The following is a 15,111-nucleotide window of genomic DNA, read 5'->3' as shown; positions in this document are numbered from 1 at the left end:
AGTATAGTAATTTAGACAAGATGTTCATTTTTACTGCCGTGACTCTGCCCAAGAATGAGATGGGGTATCCATGCCAGACTTTCAAAAGAGTAGCGAGGCTAGACACGCATGGTGGGTAATTAACGGCAAATAGTTTTGAGAATTTGGGAGTGAGGTAGATACCGAGGTATGGGATCCGGTCAGTGGCCCAATGAAATGGAAAAGAATTGCGGAGAGATACACTCAGGGAATCTGTAACATTAACAGGTATAACTACCGATTTGGTAAAATTTACTGTAAGACCTGATACTGTAGCAAAGTCATTCAATAATGTGCATAAATAGAGCAATGACACTAACGGGTTAGTGAGGAAAAGCATAACATTATCTGCATACATACATAATTTGAAATGTGAAACCAGTAATGGATAACCAAAAATATCTGAATGTGATCTTATTGCAATAGCCAAGGGTTCCAAAACAAGCGCAAATAATAAGGGTGAAAGTTGGCAGCCGTGACGAGAACACCTGCCCAGTGTGAAAAAATCACTCTCCAGGTTACGTAAATAACCCCCAATGTCTTTCCAATGTTGTTTTAGATAAACATGAAAAATAGATCAGTTTGAAACAAATAATCTTACCAATATGTTAAAAAGGAATTTCTATGTATAAATTGTAATAATATAATTACAATGTACAGTACTTTGGGGGAAGCCATATTTGTTCACAACATACCTGTATGTATACTCTTCTTCCTGATTTACAGCACTACCCGTTGGTTGTGCTGTATTACTTTTTCTCACAATTAAACTATAGGGGTTTGCCAACCCACTGAAAAAAAACATTTCTCTGTGTGGCTTATATCTTACATACTGTATATTGCCTTTTGATATTTCTTATTGTTTGCATGTGCCTTTTTTTTCTTCCTAGGTGAATACAAGAGCTGCAAGGAAATTCGTCTCATTATAAGCACACATGCTGATGGTGAATATACAGTAAAAATTAACAACAGAAAAGTCAAGGTAAATATGTTAAAGGAAGCTTTTATACTTATGGAAAGATGTACTAAACTTATCAACCAGTTTTATATTTCAATATTTTTTCTTGGAATGTTTTAAAAATAACAAAGATAACATTTGAACAGTAGGCATATCACAGTAAGTAGTTCTGATTAAAAAAAAAAGGGAGCATGGTTTGTTAGGAAACATTAGAGGCAGAGCTTAGTCCCTGCAAATAGACAAATTGCAGCATTTAAACATGTTCAGATAAACCATCCTAAATTAATGAAAGAAGATTCCCATTGCTAGAAATCAGTTAACAGGAGTCAGGAGCACAAGAGATTGGGAATAACAAGCCCAGTCAACAGAGTACACATCAGTATTACATCAAAATATAAAGGATTTACACAGTGGTGGGATATGGGGAAGGGGAGGGGAACAGGGAGGGAAAAGGTGGTGGATGTGAGGTAGAGGGAAAGACCACTGTCCACTTACCTGAGACTACAAACCGAGTCAGAGCCTGTCAACCAATTTTAATCTAATTTGCATTTCTGCTACCAAGTGGCCAGAGTAGATGCATTCATAGGCAATGCTGAGCAGGCTATTATCCTTATTGAATGCAATCAAGATGGTATTTCATATGATTCACATGTTAAATCAATAATTTACAGCAAAGTGTAACTGCAAATGTTCAACTATAGAGGGGCAAAGCCCATAACCAAAGTGGATGTAGAAAATGAAGCACTTGTCTCTCTAATTTTATATAATATTTTATTAAAAAGCTGATGGTAATCTGACCCATTTCAGGGATCTTCCTCTGCTTCCTCAGGGCTTATTAATGTGTGTAAACAGAGAGCAGTGGGAGAATAGCTGGATCTCCTAAAATTCTAACCATTCTTGCCCAGAATTGCAATGATTATGAGTGCTCCATAGTCCAGGAAAGCTCCGCAACAATTGTGTTTCTAACTGATGTGTTTAATCACATTAATTTGCCTTGCATAAGGGGATGCAGATCCCTGAAACCTGTCAATTTACATTTAGACCCTCAAAAAGTATATTATTCATGGTGAAAAAGAACAGTGCTTCTTTCAATATCTTCATTCACTTTGCCCCTAGCTAGAGCCCATAGCTTTGGCTTAGAGCATTTACCGCTAAAGATTCGTTTTCCTCTCCTAATCAATGAATTGCCATCTGAAAATGGCAAATGTTAGAAATCAGTCAAAGATGGTGGTTGCTAGATTTTCTGTATTATAAATTTGTCAAAATTTACTGAGACTTGTGCTTCCTATTAAAGAATTCAGATGTGTGGTAAATGGTGGTGAAAAACTTGATCCATAAAATGTGTGAAAAGTTGTGTGAATATATATAAGAAAAGAGCCACTGGCTGTTCAGCACAAATGATCATTCTGTGCATAACTGTACTACTACATATATTGCTATTCCATTTTTAATGCATTTTTTCTGCATTTCTTGCAGATCTATTGTGCAGGCATGGAGTCAGATAGCCCAAAAGAATATATAACTTTAGCTAAGGGTGAAGCTGACAACTTTTCTGAGGTGTTTGGATACAGGTATTTTGATACTTTGATACAGTTTACAAAATTTGATTTTGTTTTAACTGAAAAGATGAACAGTCTTTCCAGAAGGCAATGACATCAATATTTCTAGAATCAATTAGCCTGGTGCTGTTGGTGACAAGTTTGGGGAATTTCAACACTGTTTTGCTGCTGTAGCTAATACCATGGTTGGCACTGACACTGATTTTGTTAATATTGTTATTGTAGAGAGACAGATTTTATATTAGATTATAATCTAATATAAAATATATGATAGATATTATAGATAGGTAGAATTAACTAACTCTTTAGAAACTATATGCAAAAGGAATAGGAGTAAATCTGGTAAAGAAGTGCCAAGCAGGAGTTGCAAGGAGCATTGGGTAAAATAAGTCAGAAACACCTACTGGTGAACATTGGAACAGCACTATTTGGGTGTGGGGGCCAGTACCCCTAGCAGGTCTTCCAGCTCCTAACAGACCAGAGACAGCAGCTAGGTTACTAATCCAAATGACAACTGTGAGAAACAGCTGCTGTTTTAAATACTGCAGTACATTGTAATGTGAGAGGCACTATGTGGGTTGTCAGCATCACTAAAGAGGAATGTGGCCCCAGGTGTACTCGGAGAATGGGGAATATACTGCTTTCTTTTTACATAAATTCTCTTTCTGATGTACAAGACAATACGTTTGAGTCAGTCAGTCAAGATATAAAAATGCTGCAATTTCTGGTGCAAACCTCCAATAGTCAAAGTCATAGTCCGGCAAAGCGGTGCAATCTTAGCTGAATTTTGAACTGGGTGAACTGATTGGTTTGTTTCTGTGTATCAGTATAACTTTTAGCAATCTGAATTCTTTGCTTATTTTACTGCTAAGTTTCTTTACCAAAGTGACAGATCTGAACTAATCCAATAAAGTAAACTGCATTTGTTTTATCCATGTCAGCCCAGGGCAAAAATAAAGGTGCTATTACATATTTAGATGTATTTGATAAATGCCCCATGCACGTTATTAAGTCCCCCTGTAGTAAGTGTATAATACATTTCATATATTTTCATTTTACTTTATGATGGTGTCCTTTAAAAACCATGTATTTTTGTATATATTTAGAGTTTGTTTCAATTTTATACTATTTAATCTTGACCCATGTTCTCTTAAAGTGGAACTAAACTGTATCTGAGCACCACAAACCAAAAACACTATTTAATTCACTTTTAATATTCAAAGCAAATTCACCCATCCATGTCTCCATACTTTATTTTACTGAGAAATCACTTTGAAAAACACCCCTTAGCATTTCTGTCCGTGGCCATCTTGAGCAAGATCAGATGATTCATGTAGCATTTACTTCCTGTAATCTATCTGCCCCTAGCGCAGGCATGCATGCAGGAGGATGTGCTTAGCTGAGAAAACCCCTCCCCCCCTCCTGAAGACTCCTGGGACGTATGACACCATTTTGCCTAGGCATGGAACCCAGGAAGTAACTGAAGAAATGTAAAAAACTGTTTAAAACAAACAATAGAATATACTTTCCTATCTATTTAATTATCCTGGCAGCACAAGGATTAAAAATAGTTAATGTTGTTTTAGAGAGTTTAGTTCTGCTATAATACTAACAAGGTGCTGAAACCAAACCATGTTTACAGTGACTAACGCATTGCTAATGTACAATACTATTAAATAATTTTGCTTTAGTCAAGTAACTCCCATTTCAGTATGCCACATTTTCAAATTTAAATAAATTCAAACAGTTATGTCTTTGTAGGCTAAAAAACCCATACGAGTGTCCTTTTAATGGGAGCAGAAAACAAGACTGTGTGTGCAAAAATGATTACCTTGCTGCTGGCCTCACTGTCTTCAGTAAAATACGATTGGATATCATCTCAATGCAAATCAAAAGTGAGTTTTCAAAATGGCATTTAAACCTTTCCAATGGCAATATGAGGGCTGCTATTGTTTTTATTTTATTGTTTACCCTGTTCTCAAAATGCTACTTACCTGGCTGTTATACTGAGTCACTGGCTTCAATAATATCTGAGACACTGGCCTGGAACAAATATCCATCTTAGGAAAGTCAGATTAAAGTAAGACCTCCTTATTGCATACTTGTTCTAAGTCAGTAAGTCAAAGAGTTGAAGCAAGAGGCAGGCAACTCTCATTTGCAGAATAAGAAACCAGCATTGGCAGCTTCCGTGCTTTTCTCAAGAACGTGTCCCTGTAAGGGAATGATGTACTGTTTTTACATGTGTACTGTTGCTGCTGCATTTTATTTAGATACTGTAAGTCATACTGGCTGTCATATGGTATATACAGAGAAAAATAGGAGGAAACAATACTTTCCCAACAGTTCAAAATATGAACTGATATGAAACAAAATAATGACAAGTTAAATAGATAAGTTCTGTGGTGATGTTTGCTTGTCTGAATATGTTATTGTTTTAAATTTATAGCTACAGATCTTCTGTTTGCTCGAACAATCCTTGGTAGAGCTGTTCCATTTGCCACAGCAGGTGACTGCTACAGTGCTGCCAAGTGTCCACAGGTATGTCCACTTTTTAAAATCTTATTTAGCATATTTTTATGAGGAGAGAGGTCACGATAAATAAAACAGTGATGACAGTAGTGTCCACATGCAGGATATGTGCCTAAAAGGTTTTGTCTAGAATTCTACTTTTAGGTTCTGAATACCTTTTCCCAGATCTCTTCAGAGAATCCTAATATTGGTTTTGCTGCCTAAAGAGGATCAGGGTGACATCTTGAGCCTGCATCTTTAAAATATGCTAGCAGTGGCAGCTTCCATAATTATTTTTTTACAGACTCCCTTTGAGGCTGTTATATTTTTCAGTGTTTTATGTAATATTCCAAAATTCAGATGTGCCTTACACTTTTCATATGCCGATGCATAAGCTACAGACTGTAGTAACTTGTCAGTATGTCAAATAAAGTTAGCAACATCAGCTCCCATAAATCTATCCTCACATGTTTCCTGTAAAGCATTTTTTAGTATTTTAATTACTATTGCAAACCCCAAATTCAGGAATGTTGTGTACTGTTCTGTTGCTTTAGGCTTAGGTTTGGGATATACAAATCTGCCAAGTCACTGGGAACATCAACCATAGCTTCTAAAAGCTCTGGTTTTAATAGGTGAATAGTAACATGTTTTTAGTTTAATATTTTAAGAATTTTGGAGAAGAAAACCCAATATTTTTACTTTCTGTGGCTTTCATATTGACTTTTCAACTATGCAATAATCCATACCACGTAATATCGCTTTAGGAAAGGTTGTACTTTTTTCTCTTTTCAATTATTGAAAACGTAAGGCTTGAGCATGCCACTGTACATGTTCTTCTGAAGAAAGAAAACAATCAGGTCTTACATCCCTCTCCACTATTACAGGGGCAGTTCAGCATTAATCTCTCAGGAACAGATTTTCAAGTGTCAGATGCAACTAAATGGATGGGTCAAGGAAATTATGCAACTGTTAATGTGCACAAATCACCGGTGAGTTTTAGGCAATGATGAGCTCAACAGAAACCACATTTAGAAACATAGAGGTTGGTTTACTAAAACTGGAGCGCTCAGAATCTGGTGAAGCTGTGCATGGTAGCTGATCAACTTCTAACTTCAGCTTTTTCAATTAAACTTTAACAACAAAACCTGGTAGCTGATTAGTTTCTATGCAGAGCTGTGTCATGCTCCTGTTTTAGGGCCAATTCACATTGACTTGCTCTAAAATGTTTGTAAAATGGATTTACATTTCCAACAATTTTAGTTGTGTGCTGACATCCATTGACATAAATTTTGATGTCCACTGACATACATTTTGTCATCCGTTGACATGCATTTTCGCATGTGTTAAAGCTTACTGCATTTTCACAGGATATCCTGTGCATTCCATTGCATTGACATCTGCTTACATCCGTTGCATCATGTATGCATTTTAGTGGAACATTATTGTTTTTCAGATGCCCCCTGCGTTTTAAATGCAGATCAATGCGCTGGTGTGAATTTGCCCTTAGCAAATCTCCCCCAAAGGATCTATTGTTTATTTGAACAACATTTGTAATTTCTTGTCGTAGTGACAAGATTTTATACTTTGCTGTTTTAATCAATTAAAATAGCTGCTTTTAACAAGATAGCATTGTATGAACACATCATTGGTAAATGCACTCATCATAATTTATCAATAAAACTTTAGTAAAACTGTGAAAAATCTGTGCACCCCTTTTGTCAAAAAAAGTTGAACTGAAAAATTACAGCTGGAAACTGATTGGCTATTTCTGGACAATACAGACAGTTTTATGAAAGGCCTTTCAAAAAGTGAAGCCCATTGTTTTGTGTGTTGCTGAGGTAGAGAAGAACACTTGATGATTGATATAATATGAGAAAAAGAATGCCATGCGATTGTTCTGATGCTTTGTATATTATGTGGCACATATGTTAACTGTGTGTGTTTTTTCTTTAGGATGGGACTAAAGTATATGGAAGATGTGGAGGTTATTGTGGGAAATGCATTCCCCATTCAGCTATTGGCCTCCAGGTTCAAGTACAAGAACGTTAATAAAAGAACAGATGGGTCACATATAAACACACAGATTAATGAAAATGACTGAACAATCGTGATGTTTCAGGCCCTAAAAAAGTTTTAAATCCTAATCTTGTCAAGAACAGGCAGTTGGTAAATGGTACGGCTGGTAAAGTTCAAAATGATTGCATATGAAATAGTCAATGCTTGTTTGTATTGATGGTACACAATTCAACTGAACATATTGTCACAATTGTCTAAGGACTGGATGTACCAGGTTTGGTCAATAACAATAATAATCAGATCTGGGTAGATTACCTGGATCATATTAGTAGATTTTTAATTGGTGCTGTTAGTTACATGTGAACATTGCCATGGAAAAATGTAAAAAAAATCAAAACTTCCCAGTTCTGGTTATAGATTTGCTGCGGTAAAAGATAGTTATTAATAGGCAGAAATGTCCATTTTCAGGACAGTGACACTCCTCGTTTGTTATACAGTATATGTGGGAATTTAGATTTTTTAGTTTAGGCTTTTTGGGCCAGGGATATGTAAAATAAAATTCTAGTGATCTCAGTCTTGATTAGCCATGTCCCTGGCCTAATATGAAAATAAATGCTGTTGGCCATTCCTTGGCATTTGTTACAGGATACATCACATTTCACAGAGGTGCTATAAAAGACAAAGTACCGGTACATTACTTTAACTTGTGATTTGGCAAGGATGAAAATGAAGTATATGGGAGCAGGAGATCTTTGTATAACTGGTTGTCTACCTTGCTTCTGACTGAGATTGTTGAAGTGCTCTGATTGAGATCTGTACAGAGAATGCCAGGCTCTAACTTGATCCTATATCAACTCACTGCTGTCCTCCGTGTGGCATACCTCTGTCCATGCACTGCAATTCCTTTCTTAAAGTTTATCTGTCACAAGCTCACAGAAATCACTGACCACATGGGTGCATAGAAGGCATCCTCCATCAAATAATAGTACCAAACTGTGTGTTCTACATGATGCCTTAAGCCCCAAAGTTTCTGTACAAATGCCAGCTTTTCAGAAAGTACATATTCCTATATTGCTGGGTACACCCAGCCCATGTTCCTCGAGTGACAGTTCTTAAGCCTGGCAATTGGTTGCTCTAGCATTATGAACTGCATGTTGGGAAGAGTAAGGAATTTTCTATACTTGAAAGTTACAATTTCCCAGTGGGACTTGCAATGGCTTAGACCAGATACTGTGCAGAAGAACTTAAGGTATTGTTTGACACTGGAGGCTTCCTACTGTGCATTCTTTTATCCTATCAAAGACTTTCAGAGTGTTCCTATTCTTAAATTACACATGCCCACAGCATGGATAACAGAGTATGAGACCAATGATGGACTGGTTGGATAATCTATGTTAAATGTGTGAAATTGGCCACATGCTATGAAGCAACCATATCTAAATGCATTAAGAATCTTCAGCAATTTCCAGAGAGAGTGTTATATATTTTTCCTACACATCCCCATACATTACACCTAAGGCTTAGGTATTTGCAACTAAACTGTTTGCAACTAGGTATTGTTTGCAAATAAACTGTTTTTCCTCCCCAATATAAGTAATGTGAATGAAATAACATCCAAAAACAGCTCAAATAAACTATATGAGCAAGTCAATGGCAAATAAAGCAACTCAGCAGCAAGTAATTTTTTTTTCCTGCAAGGATACTGCATTTGAGTTGCTTCTGTGTCTGATGCCTATGTGCATTAGCCTTTAGAGTAGATGATGTTTAACATCCTGGCAGCTTACCAAGATGTCTACTGTATATAGAGTTGTCAGCTACAATGTATGTGTATTGCTTCTAGCTATTTAATATGACACAATACATACACAAACACACACACTACAGTCAATAAGTCCTGGATTGTTTGGCCTGAATGATTTGATCCATGAACATACCTTCTGATATTCCCAGTTGGAACATTTGGGAAAATTAAGCCATGTACTACTCTGTTCCACAAACCACTATTTACAGCAAGTTGTCAACACTTTTCTACCTGGCCTTCCCCTATGTTTTCTGAAAATTGAAAGGGCAATGACATGGCTAATATTGGGACTGTTGGCATGTGTGTATAAAATGATTATCATAGTACATACCCTACCTCTTAAGTAAGTTCTTTATAAAGATATATTTACTTAATTGTATATGTAATATGCTTACATTTTGCCTATATTTTTGTATTTATTTAAATTATTTTTAGATTTATATGAACTACTGCAAATGATGGAAAACTTATAAGGCATTAGTTTGAAAGATATTATAAAACCGTTTTTAACTAGTAAACCAGACTCTTATAGCTAGTAGTAGTTAGTTACTTTTATCTGACTTGTTCTATAATTTTGAAGATGTTTCACCACTCTTTCAGGAAGCTACTTGAATAAGCAGTGAGATGTCTCTGACATTACAAGTCAAGTCTAATTCAATGTGGCTAATTATTATTAAATATAACATGACCTGGATAAATGAAAATTTCCCAGAGAAACCAGATGTCTCTCTCAGACAAGAGGACACTAAAATTCAACAATGTATTTATATATAACTTAAATATGGTGCCTTGATTTACATTTTATCAGGTCATATTCTCAGGTATTATCTTTCTTTTAAAAGGAGAGTGATTTTCTCTACTTTTAGTGTTTTTCTATCTCTCTCTTTTTTTAGTGTTTTTTAACAAAATATGTTTATTAGACAAAAAATTACATTTTATTAACTGACCTTTGATGAAAAGTAATCAACTGGTCATCATGGCAGCTGTTACCTAACTAAGCAGTAAAGAAATCTTAGTATGTTTGCACTCTGAAAGATTACAATGTTAGGGTTACATAAGCATTTTTAATCTTTTGCTAGAAGTTTAACCACTTGTTGACAGCCATCTCATAAGCAGCACATTGGTTACGGTGCACTGCAACTTAAGTTACTGCCAAGTGGTTACATCTCTTAGTAGTATGTGATTAAAATTGCCTGCGTAGAATTAGCATTAATGTTCCTATAAAGTACACTATATTGCCAAAATATTGAGACGTCTGTCTTTATATGCACATTAACTTCAATGACGTCCCAGTCTTAGTTCATAGGGTTCCAGCTTTAACTTTTCTGGGAAAACTGTCTACAAGGTTTAGAAGTGTGTAAATGGGAATGTTTGACCCTTCTTCCAGAAGAGCATTTGTGAGGTCAGGCAATGATGTCAGACGAGAAGGCCTGGCTCGCAGTCTCTGCTCTAATTCATCCCAAAGGTGTTCTATCGGGTTGAGGTCAGGACTCTCTGCAGTCCAGTCAAATTCCTCCACCCCAAACTAGCTCATCTATACCTTTATGGACCTTGCTTTTGTGCACTGGTGCACAGTCATGTTAGAACAGGAAGGGGCCATTCCCAAACTGTTCCCACAAATTTGGGAGCATGAAATTGTCCAAAATGTCTTGATATGCTGCCGCCTTAAGTGTTCCCTTCACTGGAACTAAGTAGCAAAGCCCAACCCCTGAAAAACAACCCCACATCATAATCCTCCCTCCACCAAACTTTACACTTGGCACAATGTAGTCAGGCAAGTACCGTTTTCCTGGCGACCACTAAACCCAGACACGTCCATCGGATTGCCAGACAGAGAAGCGTGATTTGTCTCTCAAGAGAACACATCTCCAGTGCTCTAGAGTCCAGTGGCAGCATGCTTTACATCACTGCATCCGACACTTTGCATTGCACTTGGTGATGTAAGGCTTGGATGCAGCTGCTCGGCCAAGGAAACCCATTCCATGAAGCTCTCCGTTATTGTGCTAATCTGAAGGCCACGCGTAGTTTGGAGGTTTTTAGCTATTGACTCTGCAGACAGTTGGCGATGTCTGTGCGCTTCAGCATGCGCTGACCCTGCTCTGTCATTTTTTGTGGCTGAGTTGCTATTGTTCCTAGTTTCTCCCACTTTGGTATAATACCACTAAGATCTTGGAATATTTAGTAGCAAGAAAATTTCACGGATTAACTTATTGCACAGGTGGCAACCTATCATGATACAATGCTCTAATTCATTGAGCTCATGAGAGCAAACCCATTCTTTCACAAATGTTTGTGGAAGCAGTCTGCATGCCTAGGTGCTTGATTTTATACACCTGTGGCCATGGAGGTGATTGGAACATCTGAATCCAATGATTTGGAGGGGTGTCCCAATACTTTTGGCAGTATAGTGTACATCTATCATGAGAAAAATAGAGAAGCTTCCATTGCCATCCTTCTTCTGGAAATGCTAGTTGTATGACTGTATTTGGTTTCAGCATTTCTAAATCACTGACTTGACACAAGCATGCAGGAAATAATAGAGAAAAGGATGGGTTCTGTATCTTTATATTTACCAAAGTACTGAAGCCAAATCATTAGAATGACAAAGAGGCAACTAGCAGTTTAAGGAGAATTCAGCAAAGATGGCCTTCACTTTTCACTCATGACGATTTTCTTTTAAACAAACTTGCAATTTGCCAGGACTGAAAAAAGTAAAATATTTACTTCATTGCAGGCTCCACAAGAAAACTGTACTTACATTTACCATCCACGGCTCAAGTCCAACCCTGCAGCACCAGAAAACTCCCATGCAAGTCTTATCTTCCCCATAGTGGAAAACTGCTTAGGCCTATTCCATCTCCCCCTGTCCTCATGTGAAATCCTTTTGATCTAGTTATTGGCCTCTCACAGGGCTGGTTTAAAGCAAAATAAAATTCTGACAGAACTCAAAGATTCGACCCAGCAAGTAAAATATATTCCTTAAAGTGATATTAAACGCTTACATTTTTTTAAATTACCAAACATGGTATACTTAACTGCTCTGTGCAAGGTTCTTGCACAGAGCAGCCACGATCCTCCTCTTTTTGGGTCCCCATTGGCGCTCTGGGCTCCTCCCTCCTGCTGAGTGCCCCCATAGCAAGCCACTTGCTCTTGGGGCATTTTTGCAAGCTTGTTCCCGAGCCCTGCTCTGTGTGCCATAAGACACACAGAACTGGCAGCTTGACCCTGGTCCCATTCCCTCCTCAACTGGCTGTGATTGATAGCAGCAGAAGCCAATGGCTTCCAGTGCTGTCTCTGGGCCAATGAGGAGGCAGATAACCAGGACAACAGCTGCTCTCATGCACATCGCATTGGGCTCAGGTATGTTTTAGGGGGGCTGCAAGGGAAACTCCTACTGAAGGTTTTTTATCTTCATGCATAGAATGTATAGAATGCATGAAGGTAAAAAACCTTCAGGATTTAGAACCACTATGCTAATAGTAGACGTGAGGGACATTGATGATACTGAAAGGCCCTATCTCACTACTATCCGTTTCTTCCTCTGTTTCTACACTTATAAATAGCATATCAAATAATAAATAAAACACCTTGCTGTCAACAAGGGATTATCATAAATTCAGTTTATTTTACCATAAGAACAGAACACATTTATGAATATTATTAATTGTACTATGACAAAGATTTCTAGAAGCTAAGAAGCCACAAAAAAAAGTCTTCATCCTCAGGCACTTACCTATATAGAACATTCCCAGAGTAAAGGAAAAATACAATTACTACATAGCATAATCCAACAGAGCAAAGCTGCAAATGCTTTTACTGTAACATACCACTTCACTGAATCAAAACGACATATAAAGGCAAGCATGTAAGTTTCATAATAAGGTACATACCATGTCACGTGACAAATCCTGAGCAAGCTGCAGAAGAGGTTGGTGGGTGAAGCACCACATTGCACTAACTCAGAGATCTTACGTGGTTACTGTGGACTTGTGGTCATTGTGAGCTCCATTGCTACAGTGATTGAGTATAGCTGTAATACTAAGTTACTACTGTTAGAAGTTGGCCTCCCCCCAGGTGCCAGCCCAAGCATCTACTACGTTTTGGAAGTGCTGGGTTTATACCTTTTTCCTGCATGTAGCAGATTATTTACCAGCTGTGCTGGTGGCTTGGGGTGCAGGGAAGCTCAGGTAAGCTCTTGTAAAAATACATTTCTTGTGGTGTCTGTTTTTAAGTGAACCTGTAATTTTTTCTAATCCTGCCAAAGTACAGATATGCACTAAGTCTAAGGCTACATAGGCACTTTAATCCTTTTGCTGAACTGAAATTGATGCACTCAGTAGCAAAAAACAAAGTTTCTCATCAGCACAAAGATGTAATCAGCTATGTAATCCTAGGATAAATGGAACTCCACCCAATGTTCACTTTTTATATGCTGCCAAAACAACAATAGGGTAATTTTTTAAAAATCAATATATTTTACTGCTGTTTTTGTAAGTTTATGTACAGTATGCACTGGCATCACTAAGTATACTGATATAATAGAATAATACTGTTCCAGTGACACCAGCACCCTAATGGTCCAAAAAATGGATGTACCTGCAAAGAAGCAATTGGCTTTTTCCTCACCATAGTACCTAGGATAGAAAACCTGTGCAAAACATTTAGGACGCACAGTGAGAATCAGATATACCCCCCAGACTGTATGAAATCACAATTTTCCTGTACCCTGACTAGTTAATTGCCAGAACAAGTTTAACTAACTGACCGATCAACAGTTATTTCATGGCTCATGTTGAACTAGAACGACACCTGATTATAATAGATTCACGTATATTTATGTTTTACATTTGGCTGAAATCAGCATATAAACTGAAGAGATGAGCCTGGAATAGATACTGTAGCAGGAGAATAAACAATAACATTTTTACACAAAAATGCCAGTCATTTTCAGTACAATTGGGTGGAGTTTCCATGTAAATCTGGTGCTAAACTTGCAATAATAAATGTTGATGTTTTGTCTAAAGTCATCTTCAGGAACAAATGTTTGCACTAAGTAAGATGTATACTTTAATATAAAATGTTTCCCATTGTAAAATAATTGCATTCATATTTGTAACTTTTAAAAATATTTATGTGAGTTGCACTGGCTTTATTATTGCATATGTTTCTTTTTTTTTGGAATTAAATTGAAATTCTGCATCTGTGTGGATGTCTGCATAATTGTATACCCTTCCTAAATTTTTGCACTGTTTGCAGTCCTTCTGCTATCTTTTCCAGAAGTCTACCAAGAACCTCTGAGGTAAGCTTAATCCCTCAGTCATCACTGCAGTCACAATACTTAATGAGGCTTATAACTGATGTAGCACAGAGGGGACTGGGCTGGTGGTTTGATCCCGTGTTCTATTTCCTGATAAGCACATGGCAGGCAGACACATAACATTTCCACATGCTTGAGTCAGTGAACAGGTTCTGTGACTCTTTTTTTGTTTTTTTGTTTTTTTTTGAGGACACTAACTCTGTACTAAGATTTCAGAGTGAAGGCACCCCCTTTGAAGTGTATAGATGAACAGTACAAAACAGGGACTCCTCAACAGGAATACTGTCGTGAATGTACAAATAGTAAGTGCTGATCTCCCGGTAGAGCTAAGCAAAGTCTTTAGATCCATAAGGTTGGTACTCACTGTTTCCTGATCTCAGTGGAGCCATGTGCAAGGTCTGTCAACTTCTGTACTCCATTTGCCTGTGTCCTGGAGCCAGTCAATAGCCGAAACCCCAATAAAGGTGCTTGCAGTTCTTCCAGGGATACCGCAGCCCTTAAGCTGAGTCTTACTCCCCCAGGAACAAGAAGGGACAATCTGCTCTACACTCTAACCCATTTATACCCTCTTCAGTCTCCTGCTGGTCACCTGCCATATTGATTAGGGAGTGGCTGGGGGGATATGACCATGCAGGCTGAGATCATATTCTCCCACTCACTATGCCCCAGGGTCCCCTGAGAGACAGGGAGAAGTAATTGAGCCCATACCTTCAGAGACCAGAGCAGACCTGACTAATCAAATAGTGCTCTCCCTGGTTACAGGGAGACCAAAAACTAGATTTAACAGTAGCCTAATGGGACGCTACACTGAGATGTATATCACTCCACCAGAGAAAATCTACACCAGTAAGGTGTCTGGAATTATAATTTTACTGTCAGGAACTACGGTACTTGTTCACCCAAGATAAAGAAAAAAGTCCTTTCTCTGCTCTGC

The 15,111-nt window shown here is 37.7% G+C and overlaps 1 protein-coding gene across 1 annotated transcript in view; it reads left to right on the top strand.

The window, feature by feature from the left end:
* The window catches only part of ADAMTS20 (ADAM metallopeptidase with thrombospondin type 1 motif 20), a 298,171-nt gene extending 284,107 nt beyond the window's left edge, over positions 1-14,064 (top strand). The window contains exons 34-39 of the mRNA XM_089674002.1: positions 909-1,000; positions 2,453-2,547; positions 4,297-4,430; positions 4,982-5,073; positions 5,928-6,032; positions 6,997-14,064. Of these exons, the coding sequence (XP_089530128.1) occupies positions 909-1,000; positions 2,453-2,547; positions 4,297-4,430; positions 4,982-5,073; positions 5,928-6,032; positions 6,997-7,092 (614 nt within the window). The 3' untranslated portion in view covers positions 7,093-14,064. The remainder of the gene's footprint in view (positions 1-908; positions 1,001-2,452; positions 2,548-4,296; positions 4,431-4,981; positions 5,074-5,927; positions 6,033-6,996) is intronic.
* The last annotated feature ends 1,047 nt before the right edge of the window (positions 14,065-15,111 follow it).

This window comes from Staurois parvus, unplaced genomic scaffold (genome assembly GCF_062004578.1).
Source record: "Staurois parvus isolate SC_StPar_1 unplaced genomic scaffold, SC_StPar_1.0 ptg000147l, whole genome shotgun sequence".
Taxonomy (NCBI): domain Eukaryota; kingdom Metazoa; phylum Chordata; class Amphibia; order Anura; family Ranidae; genus Staurois; species Staurois parvus.
The sequence above is the reverse complement of the archived record's forward strand: the minus strand, read 5'-3'. Positions and strand labels throughout refer to the sequence as shown.